The sequence below is a fragment of the Pseudonaja textilis genome, chromosome 2, assembly GCF_049901715.1.
Source record: "Pseudonaja textilis isolate UNSWEBS1 chromosome 2, rPseTex1.2, whole genome shotgun sequence".
Taxonomy (NCBI): Eukaryota; Metazoa; Chordata; class Lepidosauria; order Squamata; family Elapidae; genus Pseudonaja; species Pseudonaja textilis.
This window is the reverse complement of record NC_141991.1, coordinates 231,964,496-231,979,518: the sequence shown is the minus strand read 5'-3', so window position 1 is coordinate 231,979,518 and position 15,023 is coordinate 231,964,496. Positions and strand designations below refer to the sequence as shown.

The 15,023-nt window shown below is 37.0% G+C and overlaps 1 protein-coding gene across 1 annotated transcript in view; it reads right to left on the bottom strand.

Moving 5' to 3' along the window:
• The window catches only part of ANKRD55 (ankyrin repeat domain 55), a 28,652-nt gene extending 14,694 nt beyond the window's left edge, over window positions 1-13,958 (bottom strand). The window contains exons 1-4 of the mRNA XM_087923225.1: window positions 13,919-13,958; window positions 6,701-6,823; window positions 2,823-2,953; window positions 889-998 (exon numbers count right to left, since the gene is read on the bottom strand). Coding sequence (XP_087779351.1) covers window positions 889-998; window positions 2,823-2,953; window positions 6,701-6,823; window positions 13,919-13,958 — 404 coding nt within the window. The remainder of the gene's footprint in view (window positions 1-888; window positions 999-2,822; window positions 2,954-6,700; window positions 6,824-13,918) is intronic.
• Window positions 13,959-15,023: the final 1,065 nt, after the last annotated feature.

The window sequence follows — 15,023 nt, the reverse complement described above, 5'->3', positions numbered from 1 at the left end:
CTCTCATTCATCAAGTGATAGGTTCATAATTGTAGTTAGGATAATTGCAAACTTTTGCAGAAATTTGCTGATGGTTGGTGGTAAAGTTGCTAGCCATACGGGTGTATTAAAACTGCTTTTTAAAAAAGTGTATTTCTAAATTAAGCTTGGATAAGACAACCCTTTAAAAACAGAACTATAAAATTATATAATCACTTCTGTGGCAGTGCTGAAAAATAGTTTATATTTAATGGGGGCAGTACCTTTTGATCCTCTCTCACATAATTCTTTAACTGGAGAAAATAAGGCCTTTAAAATTTATTTGTATTTGTATTTTTCCAAGAACCGTCTGACTTGTGCAGGTAGGCAGTATGTTGATGTTGGTTGCACACATTGCAATAACAGTTAAAATAAAATGGAGGTTACACATGGATGTCTTTTGGCCATATCCTAAGTAACAGTCTGACAGATTTCTCTGAACAAAAAGCAAGGGAGGGTAAATGCCTGAGTTCTATTGCTCCAAACCCTAGTACACGAGTGTGAAATTCGTGACATCATGTCATCACATGACATATCACAATTTTTCCCCCCTTTGCTAAACCAGGAGTGGGCGTGGCAAGTGTGTGACGCATCCGGGCCACAAGTTTGACACCCGTGCCCCTAGTACATTAATATCATGATAGCTATGAAATTCTGCAATTCTTTATCCATTTAGCTGATAGCACAGGATGCTTAAGACTAATAGAAAAGCATAATGACTAACATTTTGATTGAATAGAATCTAATGGAATTCTCATCTTACTCTACTGATTGCATAGGGGAGGTGATGTTACTCATGCAATATAAAAACTAAAATTATTAGGGAACTCTATCAAAAGTTTTATCTCTGAGTAACTTCAAGAAGGATACCTGACATTGGGGTCAGCAGTGGCAGCATGTAGGGGTAATCTTCCATTTTTATCTGGAATGTTCTGTCTGGCTCCATTTCTTAGCAGGCTAACACAACCCTCAAGCCATCCCTGAAAACAGAACAAAGTTTCATTTACTCAGAAAATCTTGGGGACTGAGTAAAGATTCTGCATTGAATTTCCTTTTTCCCCAAATTAATGGGCACATTCATGCTACCCCACGGCCAATTGGTACCACACAGAGCAAGTTAACCAATGCGTTGTCTATTGTTAGATAACCCCACAAACCAAGGCCATATCCTGTTTACTGGACAATTGTCATCATAGTCTGATACCTTAAATACCATTGTAGTGACTGACTGGCTGATCCTTCTCATATTTTGTTCATAGTTGTTTTTACTGTAGGATTAAAAATAAACCCTATTCAAACTGACTGGCCAGAGCTATTGCAGTAAGTTGGGGGTGGCCTTGTTCCTTGCTTTCCGTGTAGATTTATTTAACTGGTCTACAGAAGAATATTTTGGGGGCTCTGGAGTATTGAGAGAATAGTTTTAGACATTTCAGTCTGTAGGTAGCCAGTGCTGTTCACAATAGAGTGTGGGTATAAATTATCTGAATTACTTCTGCACTCTACCCAAGAGAAAGTAAAGGAGTATACTTCCATGAAGCTCCATCACTAAAATAATACATTATACATATTTTGAGAAACTTGAACATATATCTCTCTGTTTTTGTCTTTCATTTTCTCTCATAGAAGAGGCAATTAAACTAAATATAGGGTTGTCTTTATTGGACAAAATAAATATTTTACTTCAAAAATAATATGTGGTTTATATTTTTTTTAAAAGGATGATAATCTTTATTTTCATTTTTTACTGTGAACACACTAACTAAACACACTAAAAATGAAATTTTGTTGGCCACTCTAAAAGAAAATATATATGTACCCATATACATACATACATACATACACATTACACACACACACACACACACACACACACGTACAGGGGTGGGATTCTACTGGTTCTGTCTGGCTCTATAGAACTAGTAGCTCTGAAGAGCAGCAGACACTGAACCGGTTCTATGTCTGCTGCTGTTTTGGCCCACCCACCCACCTGGGCTCTTACCTGACCTTTATTTCTTGATTTTTCAATCTCAGCTGCCTTGCGAGGCACAGCTATGGTTGAAAAAGCAGGAAAAAAGTGCTTTTTCAAATGTTGCTTCCCTGCATGCAGCGCTGCTCACCTGTCCAGGCAGCAAGCTGACGAAGATTTACATGTGTGCGTGCAGCGTGCAGGGAAGTGCATAGTAAATCACTGAACCGGTAGTTCAGGGATGGGATCCAACTGGTATAACTACTGGTTCTGTCTATTAGCATCACGTGTGATCGCGAGTTTCACGAGTCACGCGAGTGCAATTTACAACCTGCTGAGCTGCCTGGACAGCTGAGCAGTGCTGCATGCAAGTGCACAGCAGTTGGAAAAGTCCCTTTTCCCTGCTTTTTCAACCGCAGCTGTGTCGCGCAAAGCAGCTGCAGTTGAAAAAGCAGGAAATAAAGGTCAAGTAAAAGCCCTGGCGGTGAGTGGGCCACAACAGCAGCAGACATAGAACCGGTTCTATGTCTGCTGCTCTTCAGAGCAACCGGTTCTACAGAGGTGGACAGAACTGGTAGAAACCCACCCCTGTGGTAGTTAAGCCTGTTGGATCCCACCCCTGCACACACACACATATATATGCACATATATATACATACACACGTTACATACATACAAACATACAACTGAGATAAAATTGAGCAAGATTTTCTAGGTTTCATTTAACCTGTGACTTCTTTTGTTAGGCCTAACTACTGGCTCTAATAAAGAATATTCATTTCTCTATTTCAGCTCAACACTTCCCCAAAACAATGTGTAAGACAAGGAAATTCTGTACCAGATACGTTGCCAAAGATAAACTAGTTCGCCCTCGGGCATCTTGAGTGTTAATATTGGCTCCCATCTTTAGCAATAATTTCACTGTATCAAGTTGGCGCCCTGAAATGGCATGCATCAAAGGGGTAGAGCCTTGGAAAGAAAATAAAATGACATAAACATGAAACATTTTCATAGTACAAAAAGTACAGTATTGTGTAGTCACCTTGTCCCTTGTTTACATTTGGGATTCCATTTCAGCAAGTGATTTAGCTAGCAAAGTTGTTTCTATTCCTCTTTATGTATGAACAATTAGTTGTGCAATGCAATGATAGCTGTGCCCACATGAAGGCCAAAGAGGCCAAAATTAAGAGAGGAAATACAGTGTCTTCTGACCTATACTTCAATTGATGTATCAAGCACTTCTTTTTGAAAGAGAATTTATATTGATAAAAGGTCTGTTACTTATCCAGAAATTCCAAACTCCCTTATTATCTGGATTAATTTTATTATAATAGTGTTTCCAAATCTCCCTTGCAGTATTTCAGTTTTTCCAACTCCAGCTTACTCTACCTTTTACTCCAATCCTTTGATTAAAGGAGATCCAGTTTCAACTCCATATTTTCACATTCAGCTACAGAAATTTATGGGGTGACTTTATTCAACCTAACCTACTTCTGAGTGCTGTTGTTGTGAGAGTTTAAGTGAAGAAGAGAGTAAGTGAAGGAAAGGTGGGATACATATTGAATGAATGAATGAATAAATATTCAATATACAGTTTAGCGTATGTGAACTTGGTTTATGCATCTGGAATTCAGATACAGACAATGGACTGTGGGTGAATTTGGCTTTAATTCTTGACTGGAAGTCCTACTTTCTTACTTTTAATAGTGTTGGGACAGCATTCATTGATTAAAACAGGCTAAATGAACTCATATATTAGGGTAGTCCTTAACCAATGGCCATAACTGGGACCAGAATTTCCATTGTTAAGTAATCCAGTTGCCTCTTGAAAAAAGCACCTATGAGACAACCATGACCTAGATGACTGAGAATCTCCAAGGACATTGTTAAGCAAGGTAATAATTCAGTGAGTTGTACTTGATTTTACCATCTTGTTTGCCACAATTGTTGAATAACTGCAACTGTTAAGTGAATCACATAGTTGTTAGTTGAATCCCCGTCGATTGCTCGATGGGAGCTGGCTGGAAGAGTTGCCAATAGTGATTACATGATTCTGCCACCATCGTAAATACTTACTGGTTGCCAAGTGCCTGAATTTTGATCATGTGACCAAGGGGATGCTACAACAGTCTTACGTGCGAGGACCAGTTGTAAATCACTATTTTTAGTGCCATTGTAACTTCATATAGTTGCTAAACAAATAGTTGTAAGAGGTATATATATACACACAGCCAGCTTTTAGGCTGGGATATAGCCCTGAGATGACTTTGATTGTGTTTTGGTAGGTTTGGTATAAAGTGGTGTACCTGTGCTGGTCCTCCTTGATCTGAAGGTGTCAAAGTGGTCTCTTCCTTTTTTGGCTTAAGAGGATAAGAATGAGAGATTGTTTTATGTTAGTTCTTCTTTTTAATCTTAGGCTGATTCCAGATGCTTGAGAAGGGGTACATCCAGCTCCAAGATTTTGTTTTATAGGGTTCTTGGGATTCGGCACTCTTCCCATTGCTAGTTAAAGTCTACATGTAGCCTCCTGGTGAGAATATTCATTAGCACATAGAATCTGGTATACCATTTGCTGTTTCTCTGGAGACTGGATGATGGCCTTTATTTTGCCACTCTAGAATCTCATAGACCATCTATTTGTCCTGGACGACATATTCCTTTTTATTTTTTGCTTATTGATTGATAATTTCTTGCTGGTCACATCTACCTGACCTACCAGAGTGGGGAGGCAAGGAATATTGCAGGTCCCATCCCCCAAGGAGATACATCTGGCGGGACCTAGAAGAAGGGTCTTCTCTGTAGTAGCTCTCTCTCTCTCTCTGGAACATCATCCTTGCAGAAATTAGACTGGCCCCCACTCTAACACTCTTTTGGAAGGCCCTGAAGACATAGTTCTGTTAGTGGGCCTGGGGAACCCAGAGCAAGATGGAGCCCAATAAATGGCTAATATGAATGTGTGTTGTCTCTGGGGTGGGGGGGTGAGGGGGGTTATTATTTTATTATTTTTTTTATTCTTTTTATTTCTTTTATATGCTGTTTTATATCCTTGTAAGCCACCTTGAGTTGCCATGAGCGAATATCTATCTATCTATCTATCTATCTATCTATCTATCTATCTATCTATCTATCTATCTATCTATCTATCATCTATCCCTGTAAGGATTGCTGCTTAAAGAGAGCAAATAGAACAAACCAACAGCAAAACTTTGAAATGTGAGGCAGAGTTACATGTATTTATGATCTTTTAATTGGTTTCTGTTTCAGGCAGGGCTTTTAAACATGCTGACAAATCTCACACAGATTTTGTGGGCAAGAAGAGTTACTTATTCCGGTGCTTAGATTTTTGAGTTGTCTCAGACAAGGGGAAGTAATAAACTTGTTTGCTTCCCTTTTTTAAAACTTCAGTTTTCTTTTGTGTAATACATGTCCCCTGTATATACTAGGAAAGTCCATATTGTGACCCAGAAGCTCAAAAGTACTCGGGTGTGCACAGGGTGTGGTTAAAAGAAAAGAAAAAAAGAAAACAGTCAAGATAGCAGCTGCAATGTTGCAATCAAAACCACTGTTTTTAATGGGTGCTATGTATGTGGCACACATAAAAAACAGGTGTAACTTCAGTTTCCCATTTTCTGCTTTTCTTAAATGACCGCAAATTGGTAGAACAAGAAAAAAGGCAGTCAATCTTCCACTTTCTCCTTTTTCTTCCTAAATTATTTTTGCATTAACAAGACCCAGATATTGACTTATTTACTTCTTACTGGAGAGTTGCTTCACCTGTTAATACGTGTAATATTTGGCTTGCCACAAAACTCTGATACATAACTTTTCCTCATTGGTCTTTTGGCCACCATGTTTGATTAGTGGTTTTCAGCAAGCTGCGATTTGGTTGTATATGATCACCAAACTGGATATTTGTTGCCCTTGGAATGGGCTCCCTTAAAGATAGAGGTGGAAATTCTTAGCTCCACACTTGATATGGAATTGTATATCACCATTTTATCCACTGTGGGGAGTGGTGCAGTGGCCTAGAGGTGGAGCTCTCGCCTCACAATCAGGAGGCTGTGAATTCGATTCTAGGTAGAGGCAGATATTTGTCTCTCTGGGCACAATGAGAATATATCTGCTCCGACTTCCAGTTTGAGCTTCTTCAGCGACAGACCGAAGAAGGTTCTGAAAGAATGCATAGCTACTCCTATACTTTTTCAAGAATGGGGAGCATTGCAGCATAGTGGTTAGAATGTTGGAATGGGATCAGTGGGATCTACATTATGGAGCTCACTAGGTGATTTTGGGCCAAACCCTTTCTCTAGCTGAACCTGAGCGAACAACCTATGGTTGTGCTGTTAAAGACAGGCTATGCAAGCCACCATCAAACATTTGGTTTCTGCCCCTCCCCCGGAGTTGTAGAGAAAACTTAGAATGAGCAGTTGCAGTAAATATGGAAATCCATATTGCCAATGGACAGTGTTGGCTTTCAAGACATGTTTCTGATAAACCCTTGTTATTTCACATATTTTAGACACTTATGATTTCAAATCTGTTATACTGATGACACATTTTACTAGACAGGAAATTTAATAAATGATTGTGCAACGAAGTTGTAAATAAAAGTGTTTTTTTTTTTAAAAAACACATCACTTTTCTTCAGTAACATAGAAGACAGTCATATCAAAACTGGAGCTACAACAATAAAACCATAGGAATCAGTTACCTTACCCTCACTATCACAGGATTCTAATATTGAAGGATCTTCACGGATGACAGTAGTTAAAGTATTAATATCTCCATTAGCTGCTGCTTGATACACCAGAATAAGGTCAATTTCTTCAGCTGAATCGCCTGTGAAAATTAATGTTTGCATTAGAATGAAGAATCCTATCTCTTGGAAAGAAGGAAATAACCATGTTTGATAGCAAAACAAGAAGATCCAACTTTGAAGATCTGTGGAACCAAATAATTTATTTTTATTTATTTTTATTTGTCAATCGCTTATAAGATAATAGATATAAGTATATACATAGTTATGAATACATGAAATGGGTACATATGAGAAAAATAAAAGAAACAATAGGGCAGGGATGGTAGGCACGTTGGTGCGCTTATGCACGCCCCCTGCAGACCTCTTAGAATCTTTATGGATTCTTGTTCCCCATTCTCTACTGTTGGCACAACTTCCTTCTGAGTCTAGGAACCTATACTGCATGACTTAAATATAGGAGAGAAAGGGATTTCTAAATGAAAAAGTATTTTAGCATCACATATAGTGTAAAGCAGGAAATCTAACTTGAATCTTAGTACACTGTGCTGTAGTAAAATCTGAACCAATTTGGAGCCTCCTGCTTTCCCACAAATATAAATATTTCAGGTTCTCCCTGTTTGATTCTTTCAGAGAAATCTCATTTTTAGCCAATGGTTGGCTGGCTAAACAGGTTTTTTTAATTAAATTAATTTTAAATTTAAATTACATTTAAATTAAATTTGTCTCTGTTGTCTTTTTGAGCTGTTTTATTGGTCTTTGAAAAAGAAGAAGCTTAGAGAGTTAGAAGGAAAATAAACAATAGTTTGTTTCTTCTGTTCCTTTTTACTTGAGATATCCCCAAATTTTATAGCAGCTGCATAGGGGAAACCCACAAGATTGCTGAACTCAAATTTAGGACAATCCTTTTTAGAACGAAGTGGAAGATATACTTTCTTTGCAGTTAAATCAAAAGGTAACCTAGCAACTAATGTTGTTTCAGAAGACCAGAGAAAACCAGTCCTGTGTACTGTGGTCTTTGAACAGTATTCATATTCAGAGTGTACTGTGTGATTATCTCTTTTCCACTTGAAAGATAAACACAGGGAAAAGAAAAGAATCGGACTACACAATTGCTAGCATTCACTGAATATGCATTTTCCGGATGGCATCTTACAATGGATATTTTGCTTGTGCAAAGAAGCTTCGTGCACATTGGTGCTTTATGAGATTGGAATACTATGTAATAGCAATTTATAGTTTTGATAGCAGGGAGCACCTTATGTACATTGGCTTATCTCATTGTGTCTACACTTTAAAAGCATAAGCAATAAGATGGAACTTCATGCCGTAGCATAAACCAGTGATCACTGAATGGAACAGAAGATACCCAAGACCATATTCTGACTCTCCTTTCTTCACCCACTTTAACAATTGCAGATGCCTATGACATGAGACATAAGTCCATTCACAGCTAAAAGGAATGTTGTGTTATTTCCGCTGCTTTTTCTATGGTTTGATATTGTCTATTCTTTAAACCAGATTTGAACTGGATAGAGAAGGGGTGTCAAACGTACGGCCTACAGGCCGGATGCGTCATTGCACTGGCATGCCCACCCCCAGTTTAGTGAAGGGGAAAAAAGGTGCGACACTTCATGTGATGACAATGTGTCATTGCGAGTTTGACACCCCTGGGATAGAGGATACTTAAATAGATTTGCCTTTGAATGAAGGCAAATATATTCTCGTTCCAGGATAATGTTCCACTTGTTGCAGGATCCAATCTAGGTCTGTCACTGGAACCAAGGTTTAGTCTCTTGAGGTTTTGGACTCATGCTGGAACCCATCCTCAGGGAGCTTCTCTTTAGCAGAATAGATTGTTTTTCTTTAAAATGGGCTGCCTAGTCAACCCAATTTCTTTGGAAATGTGTATGAAAACATTACCTATGTTTGCTGTTTCAGCATCATGAACACACTGTAATTAGCTCCTATCACTTCAATTAACTGGCAGGAGTTTTCATTAATCAGGCACCAAGAGCCTGCTTGCACATAAATGTCCAGCTAGGCCTGGCTCTGTACCTTTAGGCAACAAGTGGCAATTTATTCCATCTGCAGAAATGATGGAATTATATAGGAATTTATTATAACTTTGCTGCTGCTAGTGGACTTTATTTATTCTTTATTTTAATTAATGCAGCTCAAAATAATTTCTCATACAGTTTTATTTTAGTGTACTTTACAATGGAAATGATAATGACTCATTGTATAAGTGCCATGAAATCAGTGCCAACTTTTAATGACCATGTGGATGGATTTTCTAGAAATGACTATTAAAATACAATAATAAATGCATATTTCTTAACAAAGGAGAAGGAAACCAGAACAGGCAAAATCATTCATGCATAACACTCCCCCAGAATATCCATTTATCTCTATTCTGTTTTCCTTCCCATAATGCAGTTTTGGCCAGTGTAACAGTCTAAAAGAAAAGGGGTGCCAACAGAAAGCTTAAGTCAATTTAACAGAAGGTTCTTTAAAAACCTCTCTTTTAAAAAAGGGGGGAATGGACAGAATATACCAAATCACCATTATCCTTTATATTGATATTAGTTATTGGCCTTTTAAAAGTAGATACAAAGGTTAGCAGAACCACAGGTAAAACATGAAGTTGTTTGAACAAGATGTATATTGCCTATGAAAAACATCTCTTTTTGTGCATTATAGGGAAAGGGGAGCAGGAAAATTTAAGAGTTATCTGACTTGACCAGCATTAACATTTAGCATTCTTGGACATCTACAAAGATCTGAGTCACCAAAAATCACCATCAATGACTGTTTTAGCCTTCCCACTTTCACAAAGTGGGATCTGATACTTATATTTTCCATAATGACTTGGAATTATCCTCCAAGAAAAGTATAGCTCATGGTTTTAACCTGTTGGCACTCTGTTCAAAGCATTATTGTTAGTTTTCTTTACCACTCTGCTAGTAAGTCTACCAGGTCCTGTAAGAGGGTTCTATCGCAATGCCTTTCTCCAATGCCTTTCTGTTCTTGCTGCTCTGGTGCATAAGGAGGTCCAGACAGCTCCCTCAACATGTGTATAACTGTTTATTCAATGGTCATGAATCTGGATTGTATAAATAGCCTTTACATATGTTGTACATGCATAGGAGAGGAAGAAGGTTAATATGAATGCATGAAAATCAGTTGCATAAGATCCTAACTACTATTCACACTCCCATCATTCCCATCAATAATGTCATTCCATTATTCATAGACTGTAACAACAGACATGGAGCTTCAGGATTGTGTTTGGTAAGATTGAGGATTTGGATGGAGCATGAAAATACGTCGCTAGAGGACTTCCGGTTTGAGCTTCTTCGGCGACAGACTAAAGCCTCGTCTCTGTGAGGCTTTGATCCGTGCTCGTCGCTGGAGCGCCCCAAGCCAGCTGGTTTCGGGGCTAAGCCACCCCGTAGAGGTGGTGAAGAAGGGGGAGACTGCCTGCACGGTTTAGGAGAACGGCACCTCTCCTCCCCAGCTGACCATTACTCCCTTTCCCGAAGGCAATTGTAGCGGTGGTCAGAAATGGCCACCACAAAGAAGAACTCGACTGGGAAAGAATGTACAGGAGGAAGATAAGAAGAGAAAGTTTTGGTTGACTGGGTCAAACAGCAAAAGCAACAAATAAGGTACCCTGGAATTGAAACTATTAAAAAAAAACCCAATAACATTGTTCCCTAAGAAGATTTTTAAGCTGCGAAGGAGAGAGAAAAGGGAAAAGATTTGGGTTTTTTTTTCTCCTTTTCCTATACTGACAGCTAAGAGACTTAAGCAAGAAATTGGAAAAAAATCCACTTTGACGTTAATAGGCATTTAATGCTGAAAATAAAAAGTCAAAGGGATAATAAAGATTTCTGGATAATCAAAAGCTTTTGAAAACAGGAAAGGAGAGAAAAAGAATAAAAGGGCAGGATCTGGAAGGGAGGAGACTGCCTGGAATTAAAAAGAACTTACAGCAAAATCTCAGCATGACTTCCAAAAGATACATTTTAACTGAAATATCGCAACAAAAACCCCAGGAAGAGAAAGTGGAAAAAGAAATAAGAAGAAATAACTCGGGACTATTTGGATTACTTGATGATTTCTGGATTTTTGGTTATTGTATTTGAATGACTAAAATCAATTGGATGGTTGTTTAAAACTGTTTAAAATGGCTCCACTTTTAGAAGAACTGAAAATGGAACTTAAAAAGTACAAAGAAGATACACAAGAAGGGAGAGGTTCTTTTGGCTTCGTATTTCAGTTTTTAGAAATGGAGATTCGGAACTATGAGAAACAACAAGAAATGCCTGCAGAACAAGAAGATTGTGACAAAGAAGAAGCCATTTTTAATGAACAAATAATCTTAGGTGGGGGAAAAAGGAAAGGAGGGAAAGAGAATGGAAAGTTTAAGATTGGGAAAAACAACTCCAAAAAAATAGAGTGAAAAATAAGTATAAAATCAGAAAGCAACAGAAGAGGGAAATGCAGAAGAGAGAATTAGAAGTAGAGAGACAAGGGGGTAAAAAGGGGAGGGAGAAAATGAGAGGGAAGAAAGAAAGGAAAAGAAGTTATAATGGACAGAAACAAAATATAGAGAAACAGGGCCTATTTAGAGATAATGGTTGAAAATTTAATGGAAAAAAGGATTCTGCAAAGGTACATAAGATAGTATTGTTATATTAGAAATAGAAATAATTTTAGAAAATATGAAACAATGTATGATTAAAATGTTTGATAAAATAGCTATCGTAATTCAGTGGGATGCTTGTCAATAAATAATTGTAACAAAATGAATATTTAATGATTTACAAAACATATGTGAAGAGAAATAAGGGAAAAATTAATTATGGAGATTATATGTGTCTTTAGGGAAGTATGATATTTAATTGAAAAGAAGTGTTAAAGATGTTAAGATTTTAGTGATTATTAATGATAGAAATGAATTGGAATGGAATGTGGGTTTATAATTACATATATTTATAATCTTTTTTTAAAAAAAGAACATAGTGTGTATTATAAGAATGTACCAAGCAGAATTCAATTGGAAGTTATGTATTATGTATTATACTGAAGGTCATAACCTTAAGGTATATATGGAAATTTAAATAAGAGTTGAATGGATGTAATTAAAATATATAAAGGTGTCATACTCCAATTAGTAACTACAGGAGAAAATTTGTTTAATGAGAAAAGATAACATGAAATTGAAACAGAACAGACAAAAGTATAAATATAATGATTTGAATTGCGATGAGATAATCAAAATAAAATTTGAGAAAATTAAAAGAGGGGAAAAACTATATAGAAAATGTATAATAGTATAAGACATGGAATAGAACACAAAAAGGAGCATGAAATTGAGCTTTGTGTCTGTATAAAGAAGTTCAACCTGGGACCATGCTATTTTCAAAAACGATGTTTTACTTGTATTTTGTATGTGTGAAAACCCAAATAAAACTTTATTAAAAAAAAATGTCGCTTGAGTAATATAAATGCTTATAATTCAAACTGTATGTTTCTTGGATAGATATAAGCCAGGAAGTGAGCCATAGACAAAACAAATAATAAAACAAAGTAGGAGTGATATTTGATGCAATAAAATGCATGCAAACTGCATGGCTATCACATATTTTTATTTTATACAAACTAACTTTATTATATATAATATGTAAGTACTGGTGAATAATGAAAAAAGCACTAGCATAAAACAATGCAATGAAGAAAATATTGAAGTGGGTGATGAACTGCAGGGCAATGGACCATAAAAATGATTGGGTTCTCTAATTTGCCTTTCTCTTTGAATACCCAAGAGAGAAGATTTATGCTTAAAAACAACAACAATAACATTTACAGATATTAATCAATGTGTCCAATTCTGTTATATGAAGTTTTTGTTGAATAGTTGGAGGAAATTTATAAAATGATGTCAGATTGGCCCAAGAATCCACGTTTTTTCCACATTTCAATAGTGTAGCAGTTGCTTTTAATTACTCAGTGAAAGTATTGGATACACACTCTGCATATGGTCTACTTTGCAGAGAATGGGGATTCTCAGCTTTCTGAAACTGGGAGTAGACAAATCCTCACCATGTTCGTCAATTCCCTTTTAGTATGTGACTGTCTGTATCTGGAGACAGTGTCCTAGATGGCAAAGGTTGTAGTCTATCTAATTACCTTGGTCTGATTCAGTGATTCATATGCACACTTGCTCTTTACTCTTAAGCCATGTCATGATAAATCCAAAACCTTCCATGAAATTGCCCTTTGGACGGAATTAAATGAGAAGCCCTGGAAGGATCCCCGATGGCTCATATTAGCAACTAAAATAATAGAGTCTACAAGAAGTAGCACCAAAAACAACAACATAGATAACAAATACACACACACAAAAACATTGAAATGACAGGAGGAGGGGGGAAGTATAAAGCTAGTTAAGGCAATATTAGTCTGTAATGTTATTTCACAGTAGAAATCTAATCCTTTGACTAATTATATAAAAAGTTAGATAAGAAATAGAATCGAGCATGTAGTATAAAGATCTTAAACAGAAAACTGAAACAAAATTATCACCTCCCATTCCCAAGAGATCATTACTACATCCATCTTAATTGTTCCAGAAAAAAGGATGCTTATTTTAAGGCTCAGTAAACTTAATTATGTATTTTAACACAAACATACTCATAGAGCCAATTTAATCAATTCTTCAAAGAAAATAATGACACCAGCCACAAATTTTCTACTACTTTCATTTTGTAGTTTCACAATAATTTATTACTAACAGGAAACACAATTGATTACTAATGACAAAACATAGGAGGCTGGTTCTGAATGGCACAGAAAATCATAAATCAAAGATAAGAACAAATGGCAGGCACAGCCAAGTTTCTTCCCCCACTCCAACAATACACCTGTTTCAATTAACAATTTAGGCAGCAGATGTAAGTGGCTGATTTCAAAACAGACTGCAGAAAAAAAACTGCTTTAAAAATCAACAAGTCCAGAAAACCAAATTGTACAATTTAACTTGAAATTCATGTAACCTAAGATTTCCTTATACCACATAGAGCTTTTTGTACTGTGTTCATGAAATACAACTAGGATAGGAGACATATATTCATGAATGAATCCTAGCATGAAAAAACAAACTATCTTACCTTTCTGATGATCGAACACCGATGAAGTGCTAAAATCCATGACTGATTCTGAAATCCCTACAGCAACAGCCTCTATTTGGTTAGTAAACAATGCACGTCTAGCAATTGCTGTCACCTGTCTCCTTTGATTTAAATCTGCCTTCTTAAAAAAAAAAAAGACGAAGAAAGGGAACCTTATCCTCCACTGCGAATAGATCCAATGGAAAACAACCCTTGCAAATAGATTAAGGCATTATAGTTTCATGGGGGTAGGGAATCAAGCATTTTTACTCCTTTACTTAGGAAGGGATCTGCTGGTAGTACAGCATCAGCTCTCAAAACGCTGTACTTAAACTGCAATCTCTGTGGATGAATGAGAATCCACAATATTCAGACAGAGCATGTGCAAAGCTTGCAATGCTATTTAAATACTAATGTGGTTATTTCAGAGGTAATGTTTACGTAGTGGTGGCAAAAAGAGTAGAACCCTCTCTGAAGATTGCAAACATATACCCACTGCTGATTATTACAGTTTATTTAAGGAACAAACAATATGTTACAGGATGGACAAGTATTTTTCTTTTCTTGTTTTGTGGGGATGGAAGAACAGAGAAGGCTATAGCAAGCAAGGGGTGATGTTGTGAAATTGGCTAGGCCGTGTCTTGTAAATGGATGGGGATGGGACAATCCACCTAGAAAGAAATACAGAAGCACTGCAGTGGTATAAGCTGTAATAAAATAGCTGCTTCCCAGTAGCTGTGCTACGGAATCAAACTGGTATATGTTGATCTGAGATTGTGAGGGTAGAGGGTAGCACAAATTCCACGGAGCTTCCAAGAACCATGAACTATAAACTTGATTTCTTCTCTAGTGGAAGCATTTGAAGACAGTTACCCATGTGTCTCATGGATTGGATGCCAAATTTGGTAGTTCCTCCCGCAAATTAAATGAAGGTAAAGAAGCCCCTGTGGATTTTACTCTGCTATTGTTGCCAGCTATAGGGGGCACTGCTCATTTCTGTTTCAAGATGATTGAGCCAACAGTGTCTGCCGTCATGTGGCCAATATGACATCATGGAGCGCTGTTACCTTCTCACCAAAGTGGTACCTATTTATCTACTCTCACT